Source organism: Cervus canadensis, chromosome 10, assembly GCF_019320065.1.
Source record: "Cervus canadensis isolate Bull #8, Minnesota chromosome 10, ASM1932006v1, whole genome shotgun sequence".
NCBI lineage: Eukaryota > Metazoa > Chordata > Mammalia > Artiodactyla > Cervidae > Cervus > Cervus canadensis.
The window spans coordinates 61,737,237-61,761,110 of record NC_057395.1 but is presented as its reverse complement, the minus strand read 5'-3'; the positions used below and the strand labels follow the sequence as shown (position 1 = coordinate 61,761,110).

At 40.3% G+C, this 23,874-nt stretch overlaps 1 protein-coding gene across 7 annotated transcripts in view; it reads left to right on the top strand.

The window, feature by feature from the left end:
- Window positions 1-3,017: 3,017 nt before the first annotated feature.
- The window catches only part of CDK5RAP1 (CDK5 regulatory subunit associated protein 1), an 85,859-nt gene continuing 65,002 nt past the window's right edge, over window positions 3,018-23,874 (top strand). Inside the window, exons 1-12 of one of the 7 annotated variants that reach the window (XM_043478474.1) lie at window positions 3,018-3,387; window positions 3,609-3,729; window positions 5,976-6,110; window positions 6,536-6,866; window positions 8,704-8,807; window positions 9,306-9,340; window positions 10,515-10,615; window positions 12,814-13,024; window positions 14,557-14,677; window positions 16,047-16,277; window positions 17,343-17,440; window positions 18,092-18,147. In XM_043478474.1, coding sequence (XP_043334409.1) covers window positions 6,557-6,866; window positions 8,704-8,807; window positions 9,306-9,340; window positions 10,515-10,615; window positions 12,814-13,024; window positions 14,557-14,677; window positions 16,047-16,277; window positions 17,343-17,440; window positions 18,092-18,147 — 1,267 coding nt within the window. In that variant the 5' untranslated portion in view covers window positions 3,018-3,387; window positions 3,609-3,729; window positions 5,976-6,110; window positions 6,536-6,556. Of the gene's footprint in view, window positions 3,388-3,548; window positions 3,730-5,975; window positions 6,111-6,535; window positions 6,867-8,703; window positions 8,808-9,305; window positions 9,341-10,514; window positions 10,616-12,813; window positions 13,025-14,556; window positions 14,678-16,046; window positions 16,278-17,342; window positions 17,441-18,091; window positions 18,148-23,874 lie in introns of all 7 variants that reach the window. The other 6 variants (XM_043478476.1, XM_043478477.1, XR_006271394.1 and 3 more) reach the window with 6 other exon arrangements.

The window sequence follows — 23,874 nt, the reverse complement described above, 5'->3', positions numbered from 1 at the left end:
TGTGACTGATTGGGTAGACACATGGAAATATCAGAGAGGCCAGTGGGGACCTGACCTGCTCTGAGGGTGAGTGCAGGTTTCTCTAAGGACCTGAAGCTGATGTGCATCTGAAGGAGCATGCTAAAAATCAGACAACCCCAATCTCTGTTGCCCCAGAAACAGGCATTTATTTTCATGCTTCTGGGGCCGCATGTTGACTGCAGTTTGACTATTAGAAGCTGGGCTTGGCTGGGTGGCTTTGGTCCAGGCTGTGGGTTGGGCTCAGGTCTACTCTTATGTTTTTCCTTCTGGACCCCAGGATGAATGGGCATCCACTCCCAGGGCAGTTTGAGACAGTATGAAATTTGTTAGGTATGTGTGCATGTGTGTGTAGTTGCTTCAGTTGTGTCCAACTCTTTGCAGTCCTATGGATTGTAGCCTATTAGGCTCCTCTGTCCATGGGACTCTCCAGGCAAAAATACTGGAGTGGGTTGTTGTGCCCTCCTCCTGCGGATCTTCCCAACCTAGGGATCGAACCTGCATCTCTTATGTCTCCTGGGTTGGCAGGCAAGTTCTTTACCACTAACGCCACCTGGGAAGCCCCTGAAATTTATTATGGTATATCTCAAACTTCTAAAGTCCGGGTTTGTTTTTTCCTCACTGCCTCCAGACACCACACTGGCCCAGGACTCCACAATCCCTGGACAACTGCCACAGCTCCTAAATGATCTACTTATTTGTCTCCCCACCCTCCTACCCTCAGTGCAGCATATTTTCCACACAGCAGCCACTTTATATGCAAAGAAAGTGAAAGTCAGCAAGGATGACTAACTTGGCCATGGCTATCATAAGCATTGGAGCCTTAATATGAACTCAGCCAGTCTGACTTTGAATTAGTCAGTCAGTGATAATAGGGCTTTTGGATCAGACTGGCCTGTGGGTGGATCCCAGTTTTGCCACATACTAGTTGTGTGAGCTTCAGCACATGACTACCTATTTGTATTTTCAGTCTTCTCACCTGAAAAATGGACCAATAAGAGCCTCATAGACTTCTAATCAGATATTGAAGAGATTACTTGTAACAGAGGTTGTCAGGGCCCCCATAGTCTTAGTAATTCAGAGTGTTGGAGCCATTGTCTGCATCTTATAGTCAGAGGGCTTTCTCCCAAACCACAGCCTCCCCATTAACATATGTAGGAGTAGATGTCCACCGTGGCTGCTAGTATATAACTACCCCTTTGGGTGAAATAATTCTGAGATCTGTGTTTTACTGTTTCCTAGATCTCTGCAACAGAATTAAGACCCAGATGCCCACCTCAGTAACTGGCTTGGTAACGCACTCTTTATTGGATGTCTCCCCTTCTCTGTCTCATTTTCTGACTATCTTATCAGTGTCTCCTGAGATCACCTGCATGCACTCAAGTCCTTTTTTCAAGGGGACTTAAAACTAATACATAAAGCAGTCATTTATCCATCCAACAAATATTTATTAAGCCATACAATGAGTCAGACTCTGTGCTAGATCCTGGGGATATTGCCATGAACAAGACAGATTGTGTCCCTGCTCTCAGGGAGCTGAACGTCTAGGAACTAGGCAATGGTAAGTAAGCAGATAATGCTATCATTATGGATAGTGACAAGTATTGTGAAGAAAATGATGTAATTTAAAAAAAAGAAAATGAGGTGATAGTAATGGGAGCATTTTAAATGGGATGGTCAGAAAGGGCCTCTCTGGAGAGCTGATATTTAAGCTGAGACATGAAGGATGAGAAGGCACCAGCCTTGAAACAATCTGGGGGAACATTCCAGAAAGAGGCTAGTTAAATACAAAGGCTTTGAGATAAATAGGTGCTTAGGGTATTGAAGAAGCAAAATAAAATTATGTAGTTGAAGTGTATTCAACTAGAGAGATCATGCTAGGAAAAGAAAGAAATAAGTGGGTTGGAGAAGTAAAAGAAAGCAGTAGCTAGATCATGCAGGTCCTAGGACACAGTAAGAAATTTGGATTTTATTGCAAAGGCAATGACAAGCCACCAGGAATTTTCAGCAGAGGAGTGATGTGATCTGACTTTTCTTTTTTTTCCTGAGGGGCTGGACAGCTTTGGGGATCTTAGTTCCCTACCAGGGATCCAGATCCAACTCTAGCCCATCACAGTGAAAGGGCAGAGTCCTAATCACTGGACCTCCAGCGAATTCCTGTGACCTCAGGAAAAAAACAAGTATATTCCCTTAGGCTCTGTGTGGGAGATAAGTCTGTAGGTGAAGTCGCTCAGTCGTGTCCGACTCTTTGTGACCCTGTGGACTGTAACCCACCAGGCTCCTCCGTCCATGGGATTCTCCAGGCAAGAATACTGGAGTGGGTTGCCATTTTCTTCTCCAAGGGATCTTCCTGATCCGGGGATTGAACCCAGTCTCCCGCACTGCGGGCAGATCCTTTAATCTCTGAGCCACCAGGGAAGGAGACTTAAGTTAAAGGCAGAAGCAAGGAGACCAGTTAGGCTATTGCAGTCGTTTCTGATGAGACAATGGTTGCCTGAGCTAGAGTTGCAGCAGGGGTAGAAGGGGAGAATAGGAAGTGACAGATTTGAGACATTTTGGAGTTAGAGCTGACAGAACTTTCTGACTGTGGAGACTGAGGAGGAAGAAACAAAAATGAGTCTCTCCTAGTGCAACTGGGAGGATGCTTGGGTCTGAGGTGGGCAAGACTAGGCAGAAACAGGTTTTGGGTGAGGATGTGTGTGTAGAAATGACGAATTCGGTATTAAGTTATAGGCGGTCATGGGTATCCAAAGGGGAGGTGCCCCATAGACAGTGGAACTGTGGGTCTGTGACTCCAGCAGGGGCGGTAAGAGGGGGTGGTCTATGCTGGAAACGTGAATTGCGAAGTCTTTTTAAAGCGCAGCGCTGTCCAACAGAAACAGAAAGTGAGCCACGTAAATAATTAAAAATTTCTCAGTAGCCACAGTAAACAAACAAAAAAAAAGTAAAAAGAAACAGTTGAAACTAACTTAAATAATACACTTACTTAGCCCAGTAAGTCCTAAATATTATCTCAGCACCTAAACAATATAAAAATTTTTGATGAGACAACTGGCCTTCTTCCTTCGACATTCAGTGTGTGTTTTACACTTAGAACATAGTTAATTAGCACTCGCTACGTTTCAAGCGCTCCGTTGCCACATGCCGGTTAGGGTTTACCACTTGGTTCACGGCAGCAGTGGAGCAGAAGCTCAGGCCCACCCCGGACACTATAGACGACGCACTTCTGCCGGACGGAACACCTCGGACCGAAATTGCGGCGGAACGGAAGTTGCGTGTATGCGCGCGCAGCCGCAGACGGACGAGCCGGGAGCTTGCTAGTCGAGAGGACTACCCACGGCTGGACGCTGGATTGTAGGGCTACGGAAGGTGAGCGGCGCGCGGTTAAGGTGGCCTGCGTCCTCGCCTGTGGCTCCTGTCTGGGGCTAGAGGGACCACGGTGACCCGGGAATGCGCAGTGTCCAAGGGGAGAATGGGGCGGTGGTTATGGCGCGGAGCCTGCAGTCAGACTCTCGGTATTCTCACCCTAGCTCCGCTGCTTATTCGTTTGTGACCTTGGACGAGTCACCTCTCTTCCCCTTGAACCTTAGCTTTGTCACCTGTGAAAAAGTGGATGATAGAACCTGCCTCACAGTTGCTCTGAGGATCAAATACGGTGATCTGTGAAAAGCGCCTAGCACCGCCTACCACGTTGTAATCACCCACTAAAAGGTTTGGGATGCTTTATTGTTTATTTATGTTGACTAGAGGCTACTGAAATCGTTGACATCGTTATTGTCAACTACCAATTAATGTAGGGCCGCACAGAGGCGCCTACACTGTGCTATGTAAGCATTTTATTTGTATTATCATATTTCATCCTCACAACAGACAAGGAGATAGGTGCTGTAATAGGTACTGTTATTCCCATTTACACATGAGGAAATGGAAGGTCCCAGAACTTTGATTCCAGGTGCCTGAAGTTACCTGGAGAAGCAGCAGTTGGATCAGACTCTGACTCTTAAGGTCTTAATCTCAGTGCTCCATATCCACCATCAGGGAGGTGGCCTTGCTGCAGTCCATGGGATCGCAAAGAGTCGGACACTGAACAACAACAACAATATCCACCAACAAAGGAGGTGTGGGCTGCAAAAGTGCAGTTATTGAAGACTTAACCATATGCCAATTAGGTTTTAGTATCATTAATTCTCACCTCTTTGAGAGTAGGTATTACTTTTTCATTATTTAACAGAGGTGGAATTGGTGACTCAGATAGGTATTTGACTTGCCCAAGGTCACACAAGTAAGGGGCAGAAACGGGTGAGTTTAAAACTCACACTGAAAGTTTGCTGTTCTCCGTCACTTGAAAGTAGGTTGACATTGCTTCTAAGTGCTGGTAGCATGTACAACAGGTGACCAGGTTGGAGAAGTAACAAGCCACGTCGGTCTCATTTTACATGTATAGCGCCTGCCATGTTACTAGAATGGGAGGTACTAAGGATGTAGAAATGAATGAAATTTGTTTCCTGCTTTTAGGGACCTCTGGCTTATAAGGGATAAACAGTAATTAACAGCAAGGTGTGATGAGTCTTGTGATAGTTAGAAGAAGGCTTTGAGAACCCAGAGGAGGACCCCTAGACTTTGGCGGTGGTGGCCTGAAAAGGCTTCCAAGAGGAAGTAAAGTAAACTAAAAGTAGTGTAGGAGTTGGTTAAGTCAGTTGAGGTAAGATGTACCATCCAGAGAAGACAGCACGTGTAAAAGCCTAGAAGCTAATGAAGATTGGTACAAAAATGTATGGTATGAGTGGAGTGAAGTAGTCAGGCTGGAGATGTGGGGTCCATTAAAACTGTGTGGTGGAAAGCAAGTCTCCATCTTTTGTATATACTTTGAGTCACCTAGATTCCTTCCTGGGAGGCACCCACTCTTCTTAATGCATTCTCGAGATACTGTGTATATTTACAAATATGTACCTGAATTTTCATGCTTTTTTCCCTACACAGATCTGTGGATGGCCTTCTATATCTAGTATAGCACTTTGCTTCCCTGCTTTGGTTATTCAACCTCACTTTCTAACAGTTGCATCTTACTCCATTGTATGGATGTGCTATGACTTGTTTAACTAGTCCCCTATTGATGACGTTTAGATCTTTTCCATTTCTTTGCTGTTAGAAGCACTGCTTAGGCAGTGTTAGGCATCAAGTGCTGTTAGGCATCAAGTATCCTTAGGCACAGGTTATTTTGTACACACAAGGGTCTCTCTGTAGGATAAGTACCTAGGAATGGAACTGCTGGGTCAAAAGGTTTGTGTGTGTGTTTTCTTAATTTTTATTGGAATATGGTTGATTTACAATGTTGTGTTAGTTTTGGGTATAGAGCAAAGTGAATCATTTATACATGTACATATATCCACTCTTTTTTGAATTCTGTTCTCGTATAGATCATTACAGAGTAATGAGTGGAGTTCCTTGTGCTATACAGTAGGTCCTTATTAATTATCTAGGATTTGTGTGTTTGTGATTTTGATGGAAGGTGGCAAAATGGTCACTGTAAAGGTTGTGCCATTTTCTATGCCCCCCAGCCATGTGTGAGAGGGTCTGGGCGGGAAGTTTGAAGGTAGTAATGTGAAACTCTTGGAGGGTAGAAGGAGTCACTGATCAGGCCTATGGTGCCCCCACGTTAGATACTTTCCTTTTGAAGGAAGACAGAGGAGGATGCCCTCAGTAAGTGGTTTTCACAGTGTGGGGAGGCAGTGTATCAGGGTGGTTAGGGGCACAGCCTTTGTGTTAATTGTTGTCATTGTTCAGTGACCCATTCGTGTCCGACTCATTGCGACCACGTGGACTACAGCATGCCAGGCCTCCCTGTCCCTCACCATCTCCTGGAGTTTGCCCAAGTTCATGTTCATTGGATTGGTGATGCCATCCAGCCATCTCATCCTCTGACACCCTTTTCTTCTTCTTCCCTTGGTCTTTCCCAGCATCAGAAACTTTTTCCAATGAGTTGTCTGTTCACATCAAATGACCAAAATACTGGAGCTTCATCTTCAGCTTTATGTTAATTCAGACCTTTATTTGGATCCCCACCCTCCTGCTTACTGGCTGTGGGAGCTTAGGTAAGTCCTTCACCTCTGTGTCTATTTCCTCCTTTCTGAATGGGGATAATAATAGTGTCTGTTGCCTATGTTACTCAAGATTGCTGTAAAGATTTAAATAATTAATACACTTAAAGTCCTTGGAACTGTTCCTGGCTCAAGGTGCTACTTTGTTATTTTGTCAGGACTTCTCATTTCATCTCTGTCACTCCTCTGTTTTGAAAATAGACTGCCTGGATTTGCATCTCATGTCTAGCACTTTTTGTGATATTTGGCAAGTTGCTTCAATTTTTCCATCTTTAAAATATTAGTAAGGGGACAGTATTATTAAGAGTACGTTCTTGGGTTTTTATGAAGACTAAATGTATTAATATATCTCATGCTTAGAGTGCTGCCCTGTGTCTAGTGCTCAGTAAATTGTGGTGCTGTCTGTCATTCTCTTGCAGACCGTGGGCTCCTTTAGTGCCATGCATCCTTTACAGTGTGCTCTCCGAGCCCAGAGGTGTCTGCGGCGGGGGCCCTTGGCCTCTGTGTCCTGGCTCCTGCTCAGGACCTGCAGGGCACACAGCAGTGTCCCCAACTCTGCATGTCCCAGTCCAGAGAGGCCGCAGGGGGATGGAGTTGGGAAGGATTTCAGCTCCAGGCTGGCCACTGGACCGACTTTTCAGGATTTTTTAAGAAGTGCTTCAGTTCCTCCAGAGAAACCGTCTTCTTCAGAAGTGGAGGACCCACCCCCGTATCTCACGGCGGATGAACTTTTAGGAAGGCAGAGAAGAGGTTGGTTTAACTTTACTTCTCTTTGGACTTCCTGCTTTACTTCCTTTCAGTGCTCATGGCCTGATTCTTAAGAGATCTTTTATAGACCTGGCTTTGGAGTTAACAGGGTTAACTCAGTAGGTTAACTCAGTTGAAGGTTAACCCTCAGTAGAGGGTTAACAGAGTAGAAAGGCTGCTGGAATCATGGAATCATCAGCCTCTACCAAGCAGCAATAATATAAAGAAACTTAACAGTTCTGATACGTGCAACTTGTGGGTGGAAGTCCTGGGGAGTCTTCTCTTCTGTTACCTTTGGAAACCCTGTAATCTCTGTTCTGAGTTTTAGATCATCCTAAGTTATGTGATATTTTGCAACAATTTTTTAATTTAATTATGAAGACTGGTATTTGGAAGAAACCTGCCAAAATATCAAGGCAGGTTTCGCAGTTGGTGCTATAGAAAATCATTATGCTTAGGCAGAGGTTTTCTTTCTTTTTTTTTTTTTTTTTAGTTCTACCACTTTATTGCTACCAACCCACCTCCCTCCACCCTCGTGCACACATGCTCAGTCATGTAACCCCATGGACTGCAGCCCGCCAGGCTCCTCTGTCCATGGACTTTTCCAGGCAAGAATACTGGAGTGGGTTGCCATTTCCTTCTCCACAGAGGTTTTCTTAGAAACATAATGCACTCAGTTAAAATGTGTTAAAATTTGAAAAGACGTAAAGAGACAAACAGATGTCTCCCATTTTGCACTGTTTCAAAAAAAAGCTTCCATTTATAACTCTTTATGATTTGGTCACATTCATATGGTTTAGATTATTTGTAATATGCCATTTTCATTCAATATTCTTCCAAATACCAGTCTTCATAATTAAATTAAAAAATTGTTGCAAAATATCACATGCTGTACCATGATGTTTTCCAGTTGTTGGGACGTTAGGTTGTTTCACAAATTTTTATATTCTACATAACACTATTAAAAGTGCTTTTGTATGTATACACACACAGATACACATATTCACACGTATAGAGATAGTTTTGCTTCTTTAAAATCTTTTTTCTAGAGTAAATGTCTAGGCATTGAATTGGTAAATCGAGGAGCCTGTGTACCTCATGACTTCTCAGATTTTTGTAGTCCTTTAAAATTTGTTATTCCCTTCTGTCTCTCCCAAACATAAGTTTGGTGTTTTCTTTTTAGACAAAGAAAGGGAGCCAAGGAACGTTTAGAAAAATTCCTGATTGTTTATTTTTTTAAAAAATTACTGCTATTTTCTACTGGTTTTCATGTGATTGTCCTTCAGCTCTTAACTCCATTTAGAATGTATTTGGGCTTGTGGATTAAAGTGTGTTGGTGGGATAGGGGTTGATAGAGGGATTTAGTTTGAAGGGGTTTGCTTGGGTGTGAAATTGATATTCTTAAAACTTTGTGCAGATGTGTTTTATGTCATGTTAGCCATGCTTACTTTCATTTAAGATGTTTCGAGTTACTGTAGGCATTTTTATTTTGTGGCTTTATTGACCCTCTAGCCACCGCTGTTATCTCTAGAGGCTGGAGAACCTCATTCTGTGTAACTATATTTCCTGAGTCCTAGGAGCATGTTTTCCCCACTTTTAAATGATCTGACTTATAGTTGGTGTGTGTATATAATGAATATTTCTTTTGTTCCAAAAGGCTTCATTATTAATAATTTGGGGGTACATCTGGCAATTAATAGTGTCTCTGAATTGAGGCATCAGGGGACTTAAGTGACTAACCAGGTGCCTCAGGTGTTTCTGGAACATTTGGGGAGGCAACCTTTTGAGACATGTGATCCCTTTTTGTCTTCTTACCTGTGGAATTGCCCTCTCGTTGCAGTCTACCTTGAGTCTTATGGCTGCCAGATGAACGTGAATGACACAGAGATAGCCTGGTCCATCTTACAGAAGAGTGGCTACCTGCGGACCAATAACCTTCAGGAGGTATACACATTTCCCTCTTTCCCTGTTTCCTGGACCTGGGTGAGATTCTGCATTTGTGCTAGTTCTTAGGTGGAGTTTCAGGAACAGGCTGTGGCCTTGTGAGAGTGAGTTCCCTTGAGGGAAGTGAGGAGTATGGGACCGAGGTGTACTTTTGTTGCAGTTATTTTTGAAACTTATGGTGGTGCTCACCTTCAGGCAAAGAACTAGGTTGAAAATGGGCTGCAAGGAGAAGCAAATGGGGAGTTTGTGTTTAATGCCTACTGGTTTTAGTTGGGGAAGGTGAAATAGTTCTGGAGGTTGATGGTGGTGATGATTGAACAACAGTGTGAGTGTCCATAATGCTACTGAACTGTATCCTTAAAAATGGCTAAAATGGTAAATTTTATGTTATGTGTGTTTCACCACAATCTGGGGGGAGAAAAAGGACTGTGGGTAATGATTCTATAAGGCTGATTTCAAAGATCATAATTTTCCTCTTTTTCCTTGCTCTCTACCCAGGCTGATGTGATTCTCCTTGTCACATGTTCTATCAGGTGGGAATTTATTCTTTACCTAGAGAGTGAATAAATCTTATGTAAAATGCCAGAGCCAGCAGTGCCAGGGTGACCCAGCCCATGGTGATGAGTCAGCAGGTTTGCAGTTTTCCAAGTGAATATAGTGCTGGGAGAACGGTCAGCATTTGCGGAGCGTATACCTTGTGTCAGGTCCTGTGCTGAGCACTAGATGTGCGCTGACTGATTCTCATAACAGCCCTATGAGGTAGGTGCTGTTATCAAACTCATTTTATCGACGAGGAAACCGAGAGTGTGCTGAGTTGCCCAACATTTCCTGGGGTTTTTCTTGCACATGTTTATGCTGTACCTCACGTCATAAGGGCTGGGTCCAGTCAGTGGCTAGGGACAGAGTTCTTCTGACAGAGATGGCTGGCATCCATCACAAGTGAACATACTGTTTATTACTTTGTTTCTGTGTACATGGCATGTTAGTGTTTCCTCAGCTGGTTGCATTATCAGTCAATCCAGCATTTTTGTTCTGAGGGTCTTTGTTGCAGGACATTGAACTAGGTGCTTTGGGAGATTCAGAAATGAACCTTTCCTCCATGGAGCCCGACTTTACAGAGCTTAATCTGACATGGGAACTGAGACAGATACACAAATAGCTCTAACATCTGGCAGAAGGCACTAGGTAAAAAAATCAAACAGTAAAAAGGAGAAATTGCTGAGTATAGGGAAAAGAATAGTTAAAGTGATAGGAGAACAAACTCTCTAACCGAGGAGAGTTTGGGAAGTCTTTGTGAAATAGGTTGTTTTTGAGTTTGGCTTAAAGGCTCGTCAGGATTTGCAGATGTGTAGGGAGGACTCGTTTTAGGAATGGTTTTGGCTGCACTGTTTGTGAAATGTTAGTTTCTGACCAGGGATCAAACCTGTGCCCTTGGCAGTGAAAACTTGGGAGTCCTAACCCATGGACCACCAGGGAATTCCCATTTTTCCCATTGTTGTGTTCTTTTAGGTTGCTCTGTAGTTCATTTTCAGGTTCAGGTCTACCTTTTTTTTTTTTTTTTAAGCCTTTTTATTTATTTTATTTTTATTTTTTTTTTCTTTTTCTTTTTTTTAATTAGTTGGAGGCTAATTACTTCACAACATTTCAGTGGGTTTTGTCATACATTGATATGAATCAGCCCAGGTCTACCTCTTTTGATCTCTGTAGGGAGAAGGCTGAACAGACCATCTGGAATCGTTTACATCAACTCAAATCCCTGAAGTCCAAACGGCTCCGCTCCCGAGTGCCTCTGAGGATTGGGATTCTAGGTATCTGGTAATTTGCAGGTTTTATGAGTTTTTTGAGACTTGGGCACCATGTAGCTTTATATGCTGGGGTTTCCCTTAGATGCTGGATTCTCAGTCTAATACATCCCATGCAGCCCTTGTACTTAATGTCAGAAGCTGTAAAATTAAGCAATGAAGCTCATAAAAGGACTTTTCTTAGTGCCTTGAAAGTAACAGGTACTCAGAAAGTGATCTGTTCTTCCTAGTCTAATGTGGCTTGTGGTACCACAGAGTAATGGATAGGAGAGAGTTTGGAGTCTGAAGGGACAGTTTGAATTTATCAGGTAGGTATCTTTCTTCCTGACTCCTAAAACATGCCCAAGTGAAGATCCAGCTATGCACTGACCAGTATGATAGCCACTAGTCACATGTGGTCATTTAAATTTAATTACACTTAAATAATATTAAAAATGCACTTCTTCAGTCCCATGAGCCACATATTCACTGCTTATTGGCCACACTTGACTAGTAGCTGCCAGTTTGAACAGCATAGATAAAGCACATTTCCTTCATCTTAGAAAGTTCTTTTGGGCAGCTCTAATCTAGAGAGCTGGGAGGCATATTTCAAAAATAAATATTCTGTACCTTCATGGTCCCAGAATTTAGTCAATGTATTTAACCTTAAAAATAGATTGTGTCTATCGTGGAATAGTTAGTTGTCTTGATGATGGGTTGAAACAAAGGTTGGAGCTTATTCTTTTATACAGATTAATATATACTGAGTGATGCAGAAAGATGGACGGATTAGTTTTGTTCCATTTCAATTCCTTCATTATAGAAGGAGTGTGTGTGTGTGTGTGTGTGTGTGTGTGTGTGTGTATGTGTGTGTGTTTGGAGTGTTAGAAATCTCCAAAATAGTTTTTTGTTTTTTAAATTGTAGTAAAGTACATGTAACATAAAGTTTACCTTTTGAACCTCTTCCAGAGGCACAGTTAGTTCAGTGATACACAGTATATTCAGATGGTTGCACAAACATTGCCACCATCCATTTCCAGAACTTTTTCTTCTTCTGGACTAAAGTCTGCCAGTCCCTTCCTGCCTCAGTTCAGGACTGCCCCCTGAACTGCCCCCTTCCTCCCTCAGTTCAGTCGCTGGCAACTGCCATTCTACTCTTTGCCTTGATGAATTTTACTGTTCTGGGTACTTCATATAAATGGAATCATATGGTATTTTTGTAACTGGCTTAGCACAATGTCCTCAAGGTTCATCCACGTGGTAATGTGTATCAAAATTTCCTTCCTTTTTAAGGCTGAATATTCCATTGTATGTACATATGACATCTGTTTATGGACATGGGTTGCTTTCACTCTTTGGCTATTGTGAATGATGCTGCTATAAACATGGATAGTACAATCAAAAAAAAAATAAACATGATTGTACAATCAAGAATTGTTCTTAAATGTTTTTAAAGGGTATTTTTAAGAAAAGGGACTTTCAAATTCTATAGTTTTACTAACAGCAGTGGTTTATGGTTCTTGGTTATGGTAATGGTTCTTGGTTATGGAAGATACCAGCATAGATGGATAACTCATTTCTTACAGGTTTTGATACATATTATGGGTGATAGGAGGGCTTCCCAGGTGGGTAAAGCACTCACCTACCAATGTAGGAGATGCAAGAGGTGTGGGTTCGATCCCTGGGTTGGGAAGATTCCCTGGAGAAGGGCATCACAACCCACTCTAGTATTCTTGCCTGGAGAATCCCATGGACAGAGGAGCTTGGTGGGCTACAGTCCATGGAGTCACAGAGTTGAACACGACTGAGCACATACATGCACATGGTCAACAAGAAAGAAAAAGAGTGTAAGGGCTGTTGTACATAATCTATTTTATTAAAAAAATAAGTTTTTGACACAAAATAGTTTTTATTTGTAGTACCAAGTAATTTTCACTTGAAAAAGGAGATGATTCATGTCTAGAAATGTTTTTGGATGGTGGTTTAATTTTTGTCAGGCATGTAATTGAATTGCTGTAGAGCTCTTTTCCTGATTTTCTTATATAGAAATATGTGAGTTCCAGAGGTATAGAGTGTTGGGCAAATTTAAGGGATGATGCTAAATTCTTAGAGAAGTTTCTGTGCTTTCGTCTTTGATCCACTGGGAGAGAATGTGTACTGTAAAGAAGTGGTGAGACCAGATGAATTTGGGAACGGGTCTCAGCTTAATTTCTTTTCCCTCCGAGGTTGCATGGCTGAGAGACTGAAGGAGGAGATCCTCAACAGGGAGAAAATGGTGGATATTTTGGCTGGCCCAGATGCCTATAGGGACCTTCCTCGATTGCTGGCTGTTGCTGAGTCAGGCCAGCAAGCTGCCAATGTGCTGCTGTCTCTGGATGAGACCTATGCTGACGTCATGCCAGTCCAGACGAGCCCCAGTGCTACCTCTGCCTTCGTGTGAGTCACGACCGAGAGATGGGGAGTCAGCTTCTCTTTCCTTACTTTTAAAGTAACATCTTGCTTTTATTACATTAAAAAAAAATGCACATAGTAAAAAAACCTGAAGACAAAAAATGGTATAGTAAGACTCCCTCAGAACTCTCATCCTCAGTCTTCTAGACTAACTCTGAGGCAGCCATATTTGTAGTTCCTTATAGAATCCTTTCAGAAGTATTCTTTGCACATACATTCATATATATAATATGGATTCTTTTCTACCCTCCCTTCTCTTACTTTTTTTCACTTAAGAAAATGTCTTAGGCTTATCATCTTTTTTTCCCTCCCTTGACCTTTTAACTTAAAAAGATCTGATGACAAAATAGTTCATAGTTGTTGAAGAATATGTGGAAAGATATTCCATAGAGAAGTGAGTAAGAATTACTTACACGTTTTACCACTTATTGATAAACACTGTTATCATTTTGGTGTATATCATGCTATTCTTTCCTCTGTGTTTGCATGCGTATGCTTTGTGTGTGTTTATTCATAAAAATTGGCTCTATATACTTAGTTTTATACCTTTTCTTATCTAAAATGATGAACATTTGTTATATCATGACATTTTCTGTAAACAGATTGGCAAATAGGCTTGTAGCCTGTTCTTGTAAATAAAGTTTTATTGTAACATAGTCATGCTTCTTTGTTTGCATATTGTCTGTGACTGCTTTTGCCACTACAGTATTAGTATGGTTTATAAAACCTAAAATATTTACTATCTGGATTTTTTACAGAAAAAGTTTGTCAACCTCTCATTTTAATGGCTATCCAATACTTTGTTGTTGGAATGCTTAATAAAAAAATTAATAGCTAATATTTGTTTGAGTTCTTCAGTGAACATCTTTAATACATATCTATCCATAATTGTTTCCCTAAGATAAGTTGAGGCTTTCATATATAGGATACAAATGAAAGAGAGTGATGTAGCTTAGATACTTAGCATTTGGATCTGGAATGAGTGAGAGATGCAGAACCTTGCATTTTAAATCCAGGGTCTCTACTTGTTATGTACTCTTTGATAATATTTATTTTTTTCTGGTCTGGATTTAAAGAATTCAAAAATGTGTAAATATGAACAGTAGAAAGTCCAGATGTGCAAGATCTGTACCCCATTCCTTCAGTATTGTAGTTTCTTGGGGTAACCACCAGTTACAGTTTGGTTTACATCCTGTGATTATCAGATAATAATTTTTTTTTTGGCCATGTCACGTGGCTTGTGGGATCTCAGTTTCCTGAGCAGGAATTGAACCCAGGCCATGGCAGTGAAAGCCTGTAATCCTAACCACTAGGCCACCAGGGAACTCCCAGCTAATAGTTTTTAAAGATAAAAATGTCTGCTTTATTGCTTCTTAGATCTCAGGTTGGTCCTTTGTGAGTATATTGCCAAGAGAATTCAGAGCTAAGGGATAAATGCCAAAAGAGCTGTGACCTTCTCCTTGGGTTGGACCAGATCATCCTGCTCCTTTACTGATCTCTGGTGCTTTCCTCCCCAGGTCTATCATGCGAGGCTGTGACAACATGTGCAGCTACTGCATTGTTCCTTTCACACGTGGCCGGGAGAGGAGTCGGCCTATTGCCTCCATTCTGGAAGAAGTGAGGAAGCTTTCTGAGCAGGTGAGAAATTCTCACAGCCCTTCTGACTGTGAGTGTGTTTGTTGGAGGATGAGGACAACTTTTCCATAGTTTTACAGCCTGTGCTGTCTCTCAGCTGTACATGTTTAGAATCATACCTGGCCAGAAAGAAATTTCTGGGTGTACATATCTTGGGTTGCTGCCCACAAAGTATAGGCAGATCCACAGAGAGGTTTACTTAGGAGGGAGTACAGTAGAATAGAGAGAGCATGAATGAAGTGATTGTGAATTCGGGCTCCACCATTCTCTGGCTTGATGTGTGTGTAGAGAGAACAAATGTGTGAATGAATGATAAAGAAATGAGGCACAATGTTAACAATTACTGAATCTGGGCAAATAGTTTATGGGAGTTTTTTATACCCTCTCAGTTTTTCTGTAAGTTTGAAATTATGTCAAAATAAAATAATAAAAAATAGTCTTTATAGCAACTATTTTTCTTTTACTTTCTGAAATTTTACAGTGCAGATTTTCAAACACAAGTTGAAAGATTAATAAACATGATTATTGACATTTTGTCATATGTTCTTTATCTGCCTATCTCTGTAGATATATAAATATATTTTTTTCTGAACCATTTGAGAGTAAGTGGTAGTCATCAGGCCATTTTGCCCTGTATCTGTCAGTATGCATCTTCTCAGAAAGAAGAATTTTTCCCTTCATAACCATAATACTGTTATCATAAGTAGGAAACAATTAACTAATATTTTCTAACATGTAGCCCATATTCAGAATATCTTAATTATCCAAAAATGTCTTATTACTGTTCTGTTTTTAAGCCAAGATCCCATTAAGATTTGTATAGTTTCATTTGATTGTATGTAATATTTCTTCAGTCTCTCTTAAACCTAAAACAGTCCTTTCACTATTTTGTTTTTTCCTTAAATGATGCATTAGACATATCTCCATTTGTTTGATTGCTTCCTCATGTTGTTATTTAAAATAATCCCCTGAATTGTGGTAAACTGAAAGTTAGGTGTAAAAGCTTGATTGGATTTAGACTAAATATTTTTGGCCAGAATACTGCATAGATAATGATTATATAACCTTCAAAGGACAGAGTGGTATCATAATTTGATTTTTGGTGTTATAAATTAGCTGTTATTTTTGAATATTGGGTTTGCATCCAGCTTTTTTGCTATTTTTAAAAATGTTTTGAAGATTTTTACATATGGTTTTATCCTGAAGTTCAGTTCTTTGGACATGATGCCGAAGATGAAATTATTGAGTTAAAGAGGGAGTATATTTATGGATGACTCTTGGCAGGTTTCGCTAATTTTAGTTGGAGATTTGGCATAACACTGCCAAACAAGTTTTAAAATTGCTTCCAATATATTTATTTTTCCTTTTTCAGGGGCTGAAAGAAGTGACACTCCTTGGTCAGAATGTTAATAGTTTTCGGGACAATTCAGAGGTCCAGTTCAACAGTGCAGTGTCCACCAACCTCAGTCGTGGCTTTTCCACCAACTATAAAGCCAAGCAAGGAGGCCTTCGCTTTGCTCACCTTCTGGATCAGGTGTCCAGAATAGATCCTGAAATGAGGATTCGTTTCACCTCTCCGCACCCTAAGGACTTTCCTGATGAGGTGAGTATTGAGAGTTTACTGTGCCAGATTGACATCAGTATCCCTAAGCATGCCAAAGGCTGGAGCCAGTAGGGTGTGGCAGAGACATCTGTCCTCAGAGGTCAGGGGATCCTGAGGTGTGTTACTGTATTGCCCTCTGAATCTACCCCCTTATGGAAAGATTTGAAGTCCGCTAAGGTGGAGGACTATACCTTAGTCCACTACGGTATAGGATTGATACTGAGACCATCAGTGGACCATGAGGGCTGTGCAGTGAGAGGTTTTATTGCAAGATGGTGTGGGAAGGACAGGTAGGGAGGCATTGTGATGCAGCAGAAAACAGTTTAGACTTTGGCCTCAGACAGCACCGAGTTCAGCCCTGGCTCTTCCACTACTTTACCAGTTCAGTTCAGTTCAGTTGCTCAGTCTTCTCCGAGTCTTTGCAACCCCGTGGATGGCAGCACGCCAGGCTTAACTGTCTGTCACTAACTCTTTACCGGTAGAGGTGACCTTTTCAACTTGTCATCTTCATTTGTAAAATGGTTAATAATCACTGCCTGCTTTGGGTTGTTGGGAAAGTTTTTTGTTTTGGTGAAATGTCTGTCTTTTGGCACCACCCCTACTTTTTCCCCTCTGAAATATTTGTCTTTGTGAGTTGTAAACCTTCTTTATGTACTCTTGGTACAAATCATTTGTCAGTAAATTTTTTCAAGTATTTTCTCCTAGTTTTAGTTTCTTGATAGTATCTTAAAGTGGCTAATTAGTTTGTAAGCTAGGTGAGACAAACGCTGTTTTTCCTTTCTGGTCTCTGTTGACACTGTCCCTGTATAGCCTCATGACCTGAATCTGACCTCTGCTTGCTTTCTTCACTCTAAAAGTAGAGAGATACCATCAGGTGAAATGTCTGGGACAGACAGAATGTGACTTGAGCAAAAGTAAAGAATTTGGGTGATTTATATGTTTGGTTTTGTCAGCCTCTTAGTTCTTAAAAATTAATCTTGGTGGAGAAACAGTGGGAGTGGTATTCCTTTCTGCAAGATTCTTTTGTGAGACTTTGATAACCTTTAATGTGTTCTATTTGACCAGGTTCTGCAACTGATTCATGAGAGGGACAACATCTGTAAACAGATCCACCTACCAGCCCAGAGTGGAAGCAGCCGTGTATTGGAGGCCATGCGGAGGGGGTCAGACTTGCTTGGGGAGGGGCGTTCCATACCAATCCATGTTTAAGGACCAAGCAGTGTCTAAGAACCTAGGATAGTGTGTGGCACATGGTAGCTGCTCAATAGAGATTTATCACATGGGTAAACCGATGGACTTTATAACTTGCTTTGTTCATTCTATAAGTATAGACTGAGGATTGGCTCACTCATTTGTTTAGCATGTGTCTTATTAAGCACCTACTGTGTGGCAAACTGAGATTTTTAATCTTTATAGCTTTTCTGTGTTTACTTACTTTGGAAATAGTATAGCAAAGAGAAGACTGAAAGGAGCAAGTGTCAGATGACACACTATAGAACTAGTGATTTACCGTATATTACACATTGGCAAAGAATCTTAGAAATATTAAATGTTAGTTTGTCTTCATTTCTTAGTTAAATAAAAATGGCTATTTGAAATTACGTTCTTGAATTAAAATTTTATAGGCTCTGGATTAGGTCACAGTACAGGATTTGGATCTGAAGGGCCCTTAAGGATAATTTAACTTACTCTTTTACTGTCCTGTGTGAATGTAAAGTGATTATGTGAGGTAATTCATAGAGTTATCTTCTTATAGCATTCATTTAAAGAAGATTGGTTAATTTGAGCTTTTTCTTTTTGTTTTTTTATTGCAGGTATTCAAGAGAAGCTTATGTGGAATTAATTCAGCATATCAGAGAGTCTATCCCAGGTACATTTAAGAAACATATTTTGCTGGGCATGTTACTTTACCAGTGACCCCCCGTCTTTTTGGTTAGATACAGGCAACACTTGTGGTAGTACATGGTGTCACCGTCAACACTTCTTTTACTGTTCTTCATTTCTCTCTTTCTCTTACTTCTTTCTGACCAGATATCTTGGTCTTGCTAGAAATACTCAGAGATGTGGATTAGCCTGTGGCCTCAAACTAAAGAGATTCCTTTTCTAGAGTCTTCATGTTTCTGAACATGAGAGAGAGCTTGTTTCTGCTTGTTAGCAGCAAAGTTATGGTCTAAATTAGTTCTGATTTGGGAGCAGTTGATATCTTTTTTTTTTTTTAACTTCTGTTTTGTATTGGGGTATAGCCAGTTAACAGTGTTGTGGTAGTTTCTGGTGAACAGCGAAGGATTCAGCTGTATGTATATGTATATCCATTCTCCCTTGAACCCATCCCATCCAGGCTGCCAGTAACATTGAACAGAGTTCTATGTGCTATACAGTAGGTCCTTCTTGGATATCCATTTTACTCTGGTTTTTAGATTTGTTGACAGTGTCTACATTGTTTTACAAATTTCTAATTACTGTAATGTGTTCTGCACCAAAACTTTGATTTGGATGAGGCAGGGTAGCATGGAGGTTCTCTGGGCTGCAGTTTCCTCTTCTATAATGTGGAACTAATAGTACTCACCTTATTGGATTGTTGGGATAATTGAAGTGTGTTGGAATGTTGTGTTTAATTTCAAAAGTATATGTTTGTATGAGGTACTCAAACATTTTGCATGATACATCACATGCTGGGCCACAAAGCAAACCTCAGTAAATTTAAGGAAATTGAAATCATATCAAGCATCTTTTTCAGCCACAACTCTATGAAATTAGAAATCAGCTACAAGAAAAAAATTGTAAAAAACCCAAACATGTGGAGGCTAAACAATATGTTACTGAACAACCAGTGGATCACCAAAGAAATCAAAGAGGAAATCAGAAAATTCCTAGAGACAAATGAAAATGAAAACATGATGATCCAAAATCTGTGGGACACAGCAAAAGCAGTTCTAAGAGGGAAGTTTGTAGCAATACAATCTAAGAAAAATCTCAATGAAATAACCTAACTGTATACCAGAAGCAGCTAGAGAAAGAACAACAAGCAAAACCCAAAGTTAGAAGGAAAGAAATCATAAAGCTCAGAACAGAAATAAATGAAATAGAGGTAAAGAAAACAGTAGAAAGGACCAGTGAAACTAGAAGCTGGTTCTTTGAAAAGATAAACAAAATTGATAAACCTTTAACCAGACTTCACTTGATCTTAGCCAAAAGGCCGAGAAGCGATTTTTAACCAGACTTATCAAGGGAAAAAGGGAAAGAGCTCATTAAAAAAAATTAGAAATGAAAAAGGAGAAGTCACAGCTGACACCACAGAGATAGAATCATAAGAGATTTCTTTAAGCAACTGTATACCAATAGAATGGACAGCCTAGAAGAAATGGACACATTCTTAGAAAGGTAAAATCTTCCAAGACTGAACCAGAAAGAAATAAAATATGAACAGACCAGTCATAAGTAGTGAAATTGAACTGAAATTAAAAAACTTCCAACTAAAGTCCAGGACCAGATGGCTTCACAGATGAATTTTATCACACTTTTAAGAGAAGAATTAACGCCTATCCTTCTGAAACTAGTGCAGAAATTGCAGAGGAAGGAATGTGCCCAAACTCATTCTATGAGGCCATCATCACCCTGATACCAAAACCAGAAAAGACACCACCAGAAAAGAGAATTATAGGCCAGTATCACTGACATAGATGCAGAAGTCATCAATAAAATAAGACCAAACTGAATCCAGTAATACATTGAAAGGATCATATACCATGATCAAATGGGATTTATCCCAGGGATGCAAGGATTTTTCAATATCTGCAAATCAGTGTGAAACACCACACAAATTGAAGAGTAAAAACCATATTATGTCAGTAGATGTGAAAAAAAGCTTTTGACAAAACTGAAACAACTATTATGGTAAAAACTCTCCAGAAAGTGAGCATAGAGAGAACCTGCCTCAACGTAACAAAGGCCATATATGACAAACCCAGAGCTAACATCATACTCAAGAGTGAAAAGCTGAAAGCATTTCCTCTAAGATCAGGAACAAAACACTTTTATTTGACATAGTTTTGAAAGTCCTAGCCATGGCAATGAGAGATGGAAAAAAAAAGTCCAAATTGGAAAAGAAGAAGTAAAACTGTCACTGTTTGCAGATGACATGATACTATATATAAAAATCCTAAAGGTGCTACCAGAAAACTACTAGAGCTCATCAGTGAATTTGGTGAAGTTACATGATACAGAATTAATATACAGAAATCTCTTGCATTTCTGTCCATTAAGAACAAAAAGATCAGAAAGAGAAATTAAACAATTTCATTTACCACTGTATCGAAAAGAGGAAAATAGCTAGGAATAAACCTACGTAAGGAGGCAAAAGACCTGTGCTCTGAGAACTATAAAACATTGATGAAAGAAATTGAAGTGATACTAATAGTTGGAAAGATACACCATGTTCTTAGATTGGAAGAATAGTATTGTCAAAACGACTGTACTACCCAAGGTGATCTGCAGATTCAGTGTAATCCCTATCAAAAGTGCAATCTCTATCAAATTACCAATGACATTTTTCACAGAAATAGAACAGATAGTTTTAAAATTTATCTGGAAACAGGAAGGCCCTGAATAGCCAAAGCAATCCTGAGAAAGAAAAACAGAGCTGGAGGAATCAGGCTCCCTGGCTTTAGACCATATTACAAAGCTACAGTCATCAAAACAGTATGGTACTGGCACGAAAACAAATAATAGATCAATGGAACAGAACAGAAAACTCCAAAATAGACCCACACACCTTTCGTCAGTTAATGTATGACAAAGGAGGCAAGAATATACAATGGAGAAAATACAACTTCTTCAATAAATGGTTCTGGGAACACTGGACAACTGTATGTTCAGTTCAGTTCAGTTTAGTCGCTCAGTCGTGTCTGACTCTTTGCAACCCCATGAATTGCAGCATGCCAGGCCTCCCTGTCCATCACCGACTCCCGGAGTTTACTCAAACTCATGTCCATCGAGTCGGTGATGCCATCCAGCCATCTCATCCTCTGTCGTCCCCTTCTCTTCCTGCCCCCAACCCCTCCCAGCATCAGGGTCTTTTCCAGTGAGTCAACTCTTCGTATGAGGTGGCCAAAGTATTGGAGTTTCAGCTTTAGCATCAGTCCTTCCAATGGACACCCAGGACTGGTCTCTCTTAGGATGGACTGGTTGGATCTCCTGCAGTCCAAGGGACTCTGAAGTCTTCTCCAACACCACAGTTCAAAAGCATCAATTCTTCGGTGCTCAGCTTTCTTCACAGTCCAACTCTCACATCCATATATGACCACTGGAAAAACTATAGCCTTGACTAGACGGACAACTGTATGTTAGGTTAGTATAAACGTGAACTTTAAATGATAACTAGGCTCAAACACATCTTTATTAGGAACGATTATGTATAGTCAACACATTCTTGCCAACAAGATATTTATTCCTATAGCATAAAAATCCGGGCTTTAGGATTAGACAAACACTTGGAAAGCATTTTCTGCCTCCTGTTGGGTTTGGAAATGTTTTCTCTGCAAAAAGTTGTCAAGATGCTTGAAGAAGTGGTAGTTGGTTGGCGAGAGGTCACGTGAATATGGTAGATGAGGCAAAACTTTGTAGCACAACTTTTGAAGTGTTAGTTGTTTCATATGCGGTTAGGTTTTCTTGTGGAGAAGAATCAGGCCCATTCTGTTGACCAGTACTGGCTGTAGGCATTGCAGTTTTTGGTGCATCTCATTGATTTGCTGAGCATGCTTCTCAGATGTAATGATTTTGCAGGGGTTCAAAAGGTGTAGTGAATCATACTGACAGCAGACCACCAAACAGTGACCATGACTTTTTTTTTGGTGCAGGTTTGGCTTTGGGAAGTGCTTTGGAGCTTCCTTTTGATCCAGCCACTGAGCTGGTCATCTCTTGTTTTATACGATCCACTTTTTGTCACACATCACAATCTGATCCAGAAACGGTTCGTCATTGTTGTGTAGAGTAAGAGAAGACAACACTTCAGAACAATGTTTTTTAATTTTAGGTCCGCTCATGAAGCACCCACCCATCACACTTTTTCACCTTTTCAATTTGCTGCAAATGCTGAATAACTGTAGATTGGTCAGTGTTGAGTTCCTCGGCAACTTCTCATGAAGTTGTAAGAGGATCAGTTTCGATGATTACTCTCAGTTGTCCTTGTCAACTTCTGCTAGCTGGCCACTATGCTTCTCATGTTCAAGACGTTCTTCTCCTCTACAAAACTTCATAAACCACCACTCCTTTGTACATTTGTTATCAGTTCCTGGGCCAAATGTGTTGTTGATGTTGTGAGTTTTCTCTTCTGCTTTATGAGCCATTTTGAACTCAAATAAGAAAATTGCGCCAATTTGTTTTTTTGTCTAACATCATTTCCATAGTCTAAGATAAATATAAAATAAACAGCAAGTAATAAGTCATTAGCCCAAAAAACATAAAGCTAGAAATGCATATTAGTATTATATATAACATCTACATTTATATAGAATGGATGTCAAACGGCAAATTTAAAAACTGCAGTTACTTTTGCACCAACCTAATATAAAAGAAATATAAAAGAAATATAAAAGAAATTAGAACATTCTTTAACACCATACACAAAAATAAAGTAAAAATGGATTAAAGATCTAAATGTAAGACCGGATACTATGAAACTCTTAGAGGAAAACATAGGCAGAACACTCTGTGATATAAATCGCAACAATATCTTTTTCTTTTTTTTGCATACTGCTTGGCTTGAGGGATCTTAGTTTCCCAGTCAGGGGTTGAACCTGGGCTATGGCAGTGAAAGCATCAGGTTCTAACCACTGGACTGCCAGGGAAGTCCCACAGGACTACTTTTTGGATCTACCTCCTAGAGTAATGAAAATAAAATAAAAATAAGCAAATGAGACCTAGTTAAACTTAAAAGCCTTTGCACAGCAAAAGAAACCATAAACGAAACAAAAAGGCAACCCACAGGATGGAAGAAAATATTTGCAAATGAAGCAGCCAAGAGGGGATTAATCTCCAAAATGGACAAACAGCTTGTGCAGCTCAGTATCAAAAAACAAACAGTCTAGTCAGAAAATGGACAGAACACATAAATAGACATTTCTCCAAAGAAGACATACAAATGGCCAGAAAGCACATAAAAAGATGCTGAGACATCGCTGATTATTGGAGAAATGCAGAGGGAAACTACAGTGAGGTATCACCTTACACCAGTCAGAATGGCCATCATCAAAAAGTCTTCAAACAGTAAATCTTGGAGAGAGTGTGGAGAAGAGGGAACCCTCCTAAACTGTTGATGGGAATGGAAATTGGTGTAACTACTATGGAGAACAGTATGGAGGTTCCTTAAAAAACTAGGTATAGAGCTATCATATGATCTAGCGATCCCACTTGTGGGCATATATCTGGAAAAAAAAAAACATCCAAAAAGATAAGTGCATCCCAGTGTTCATTGCAGCACTATTTACAATAGTCAAGACATGGAAGCACCCTAAATGTCTCATTCCTCAATAGAGGAATGGCTGAAGATGTGGTGTGTGTGTATATACACACACACACATACATACATATATACATATAT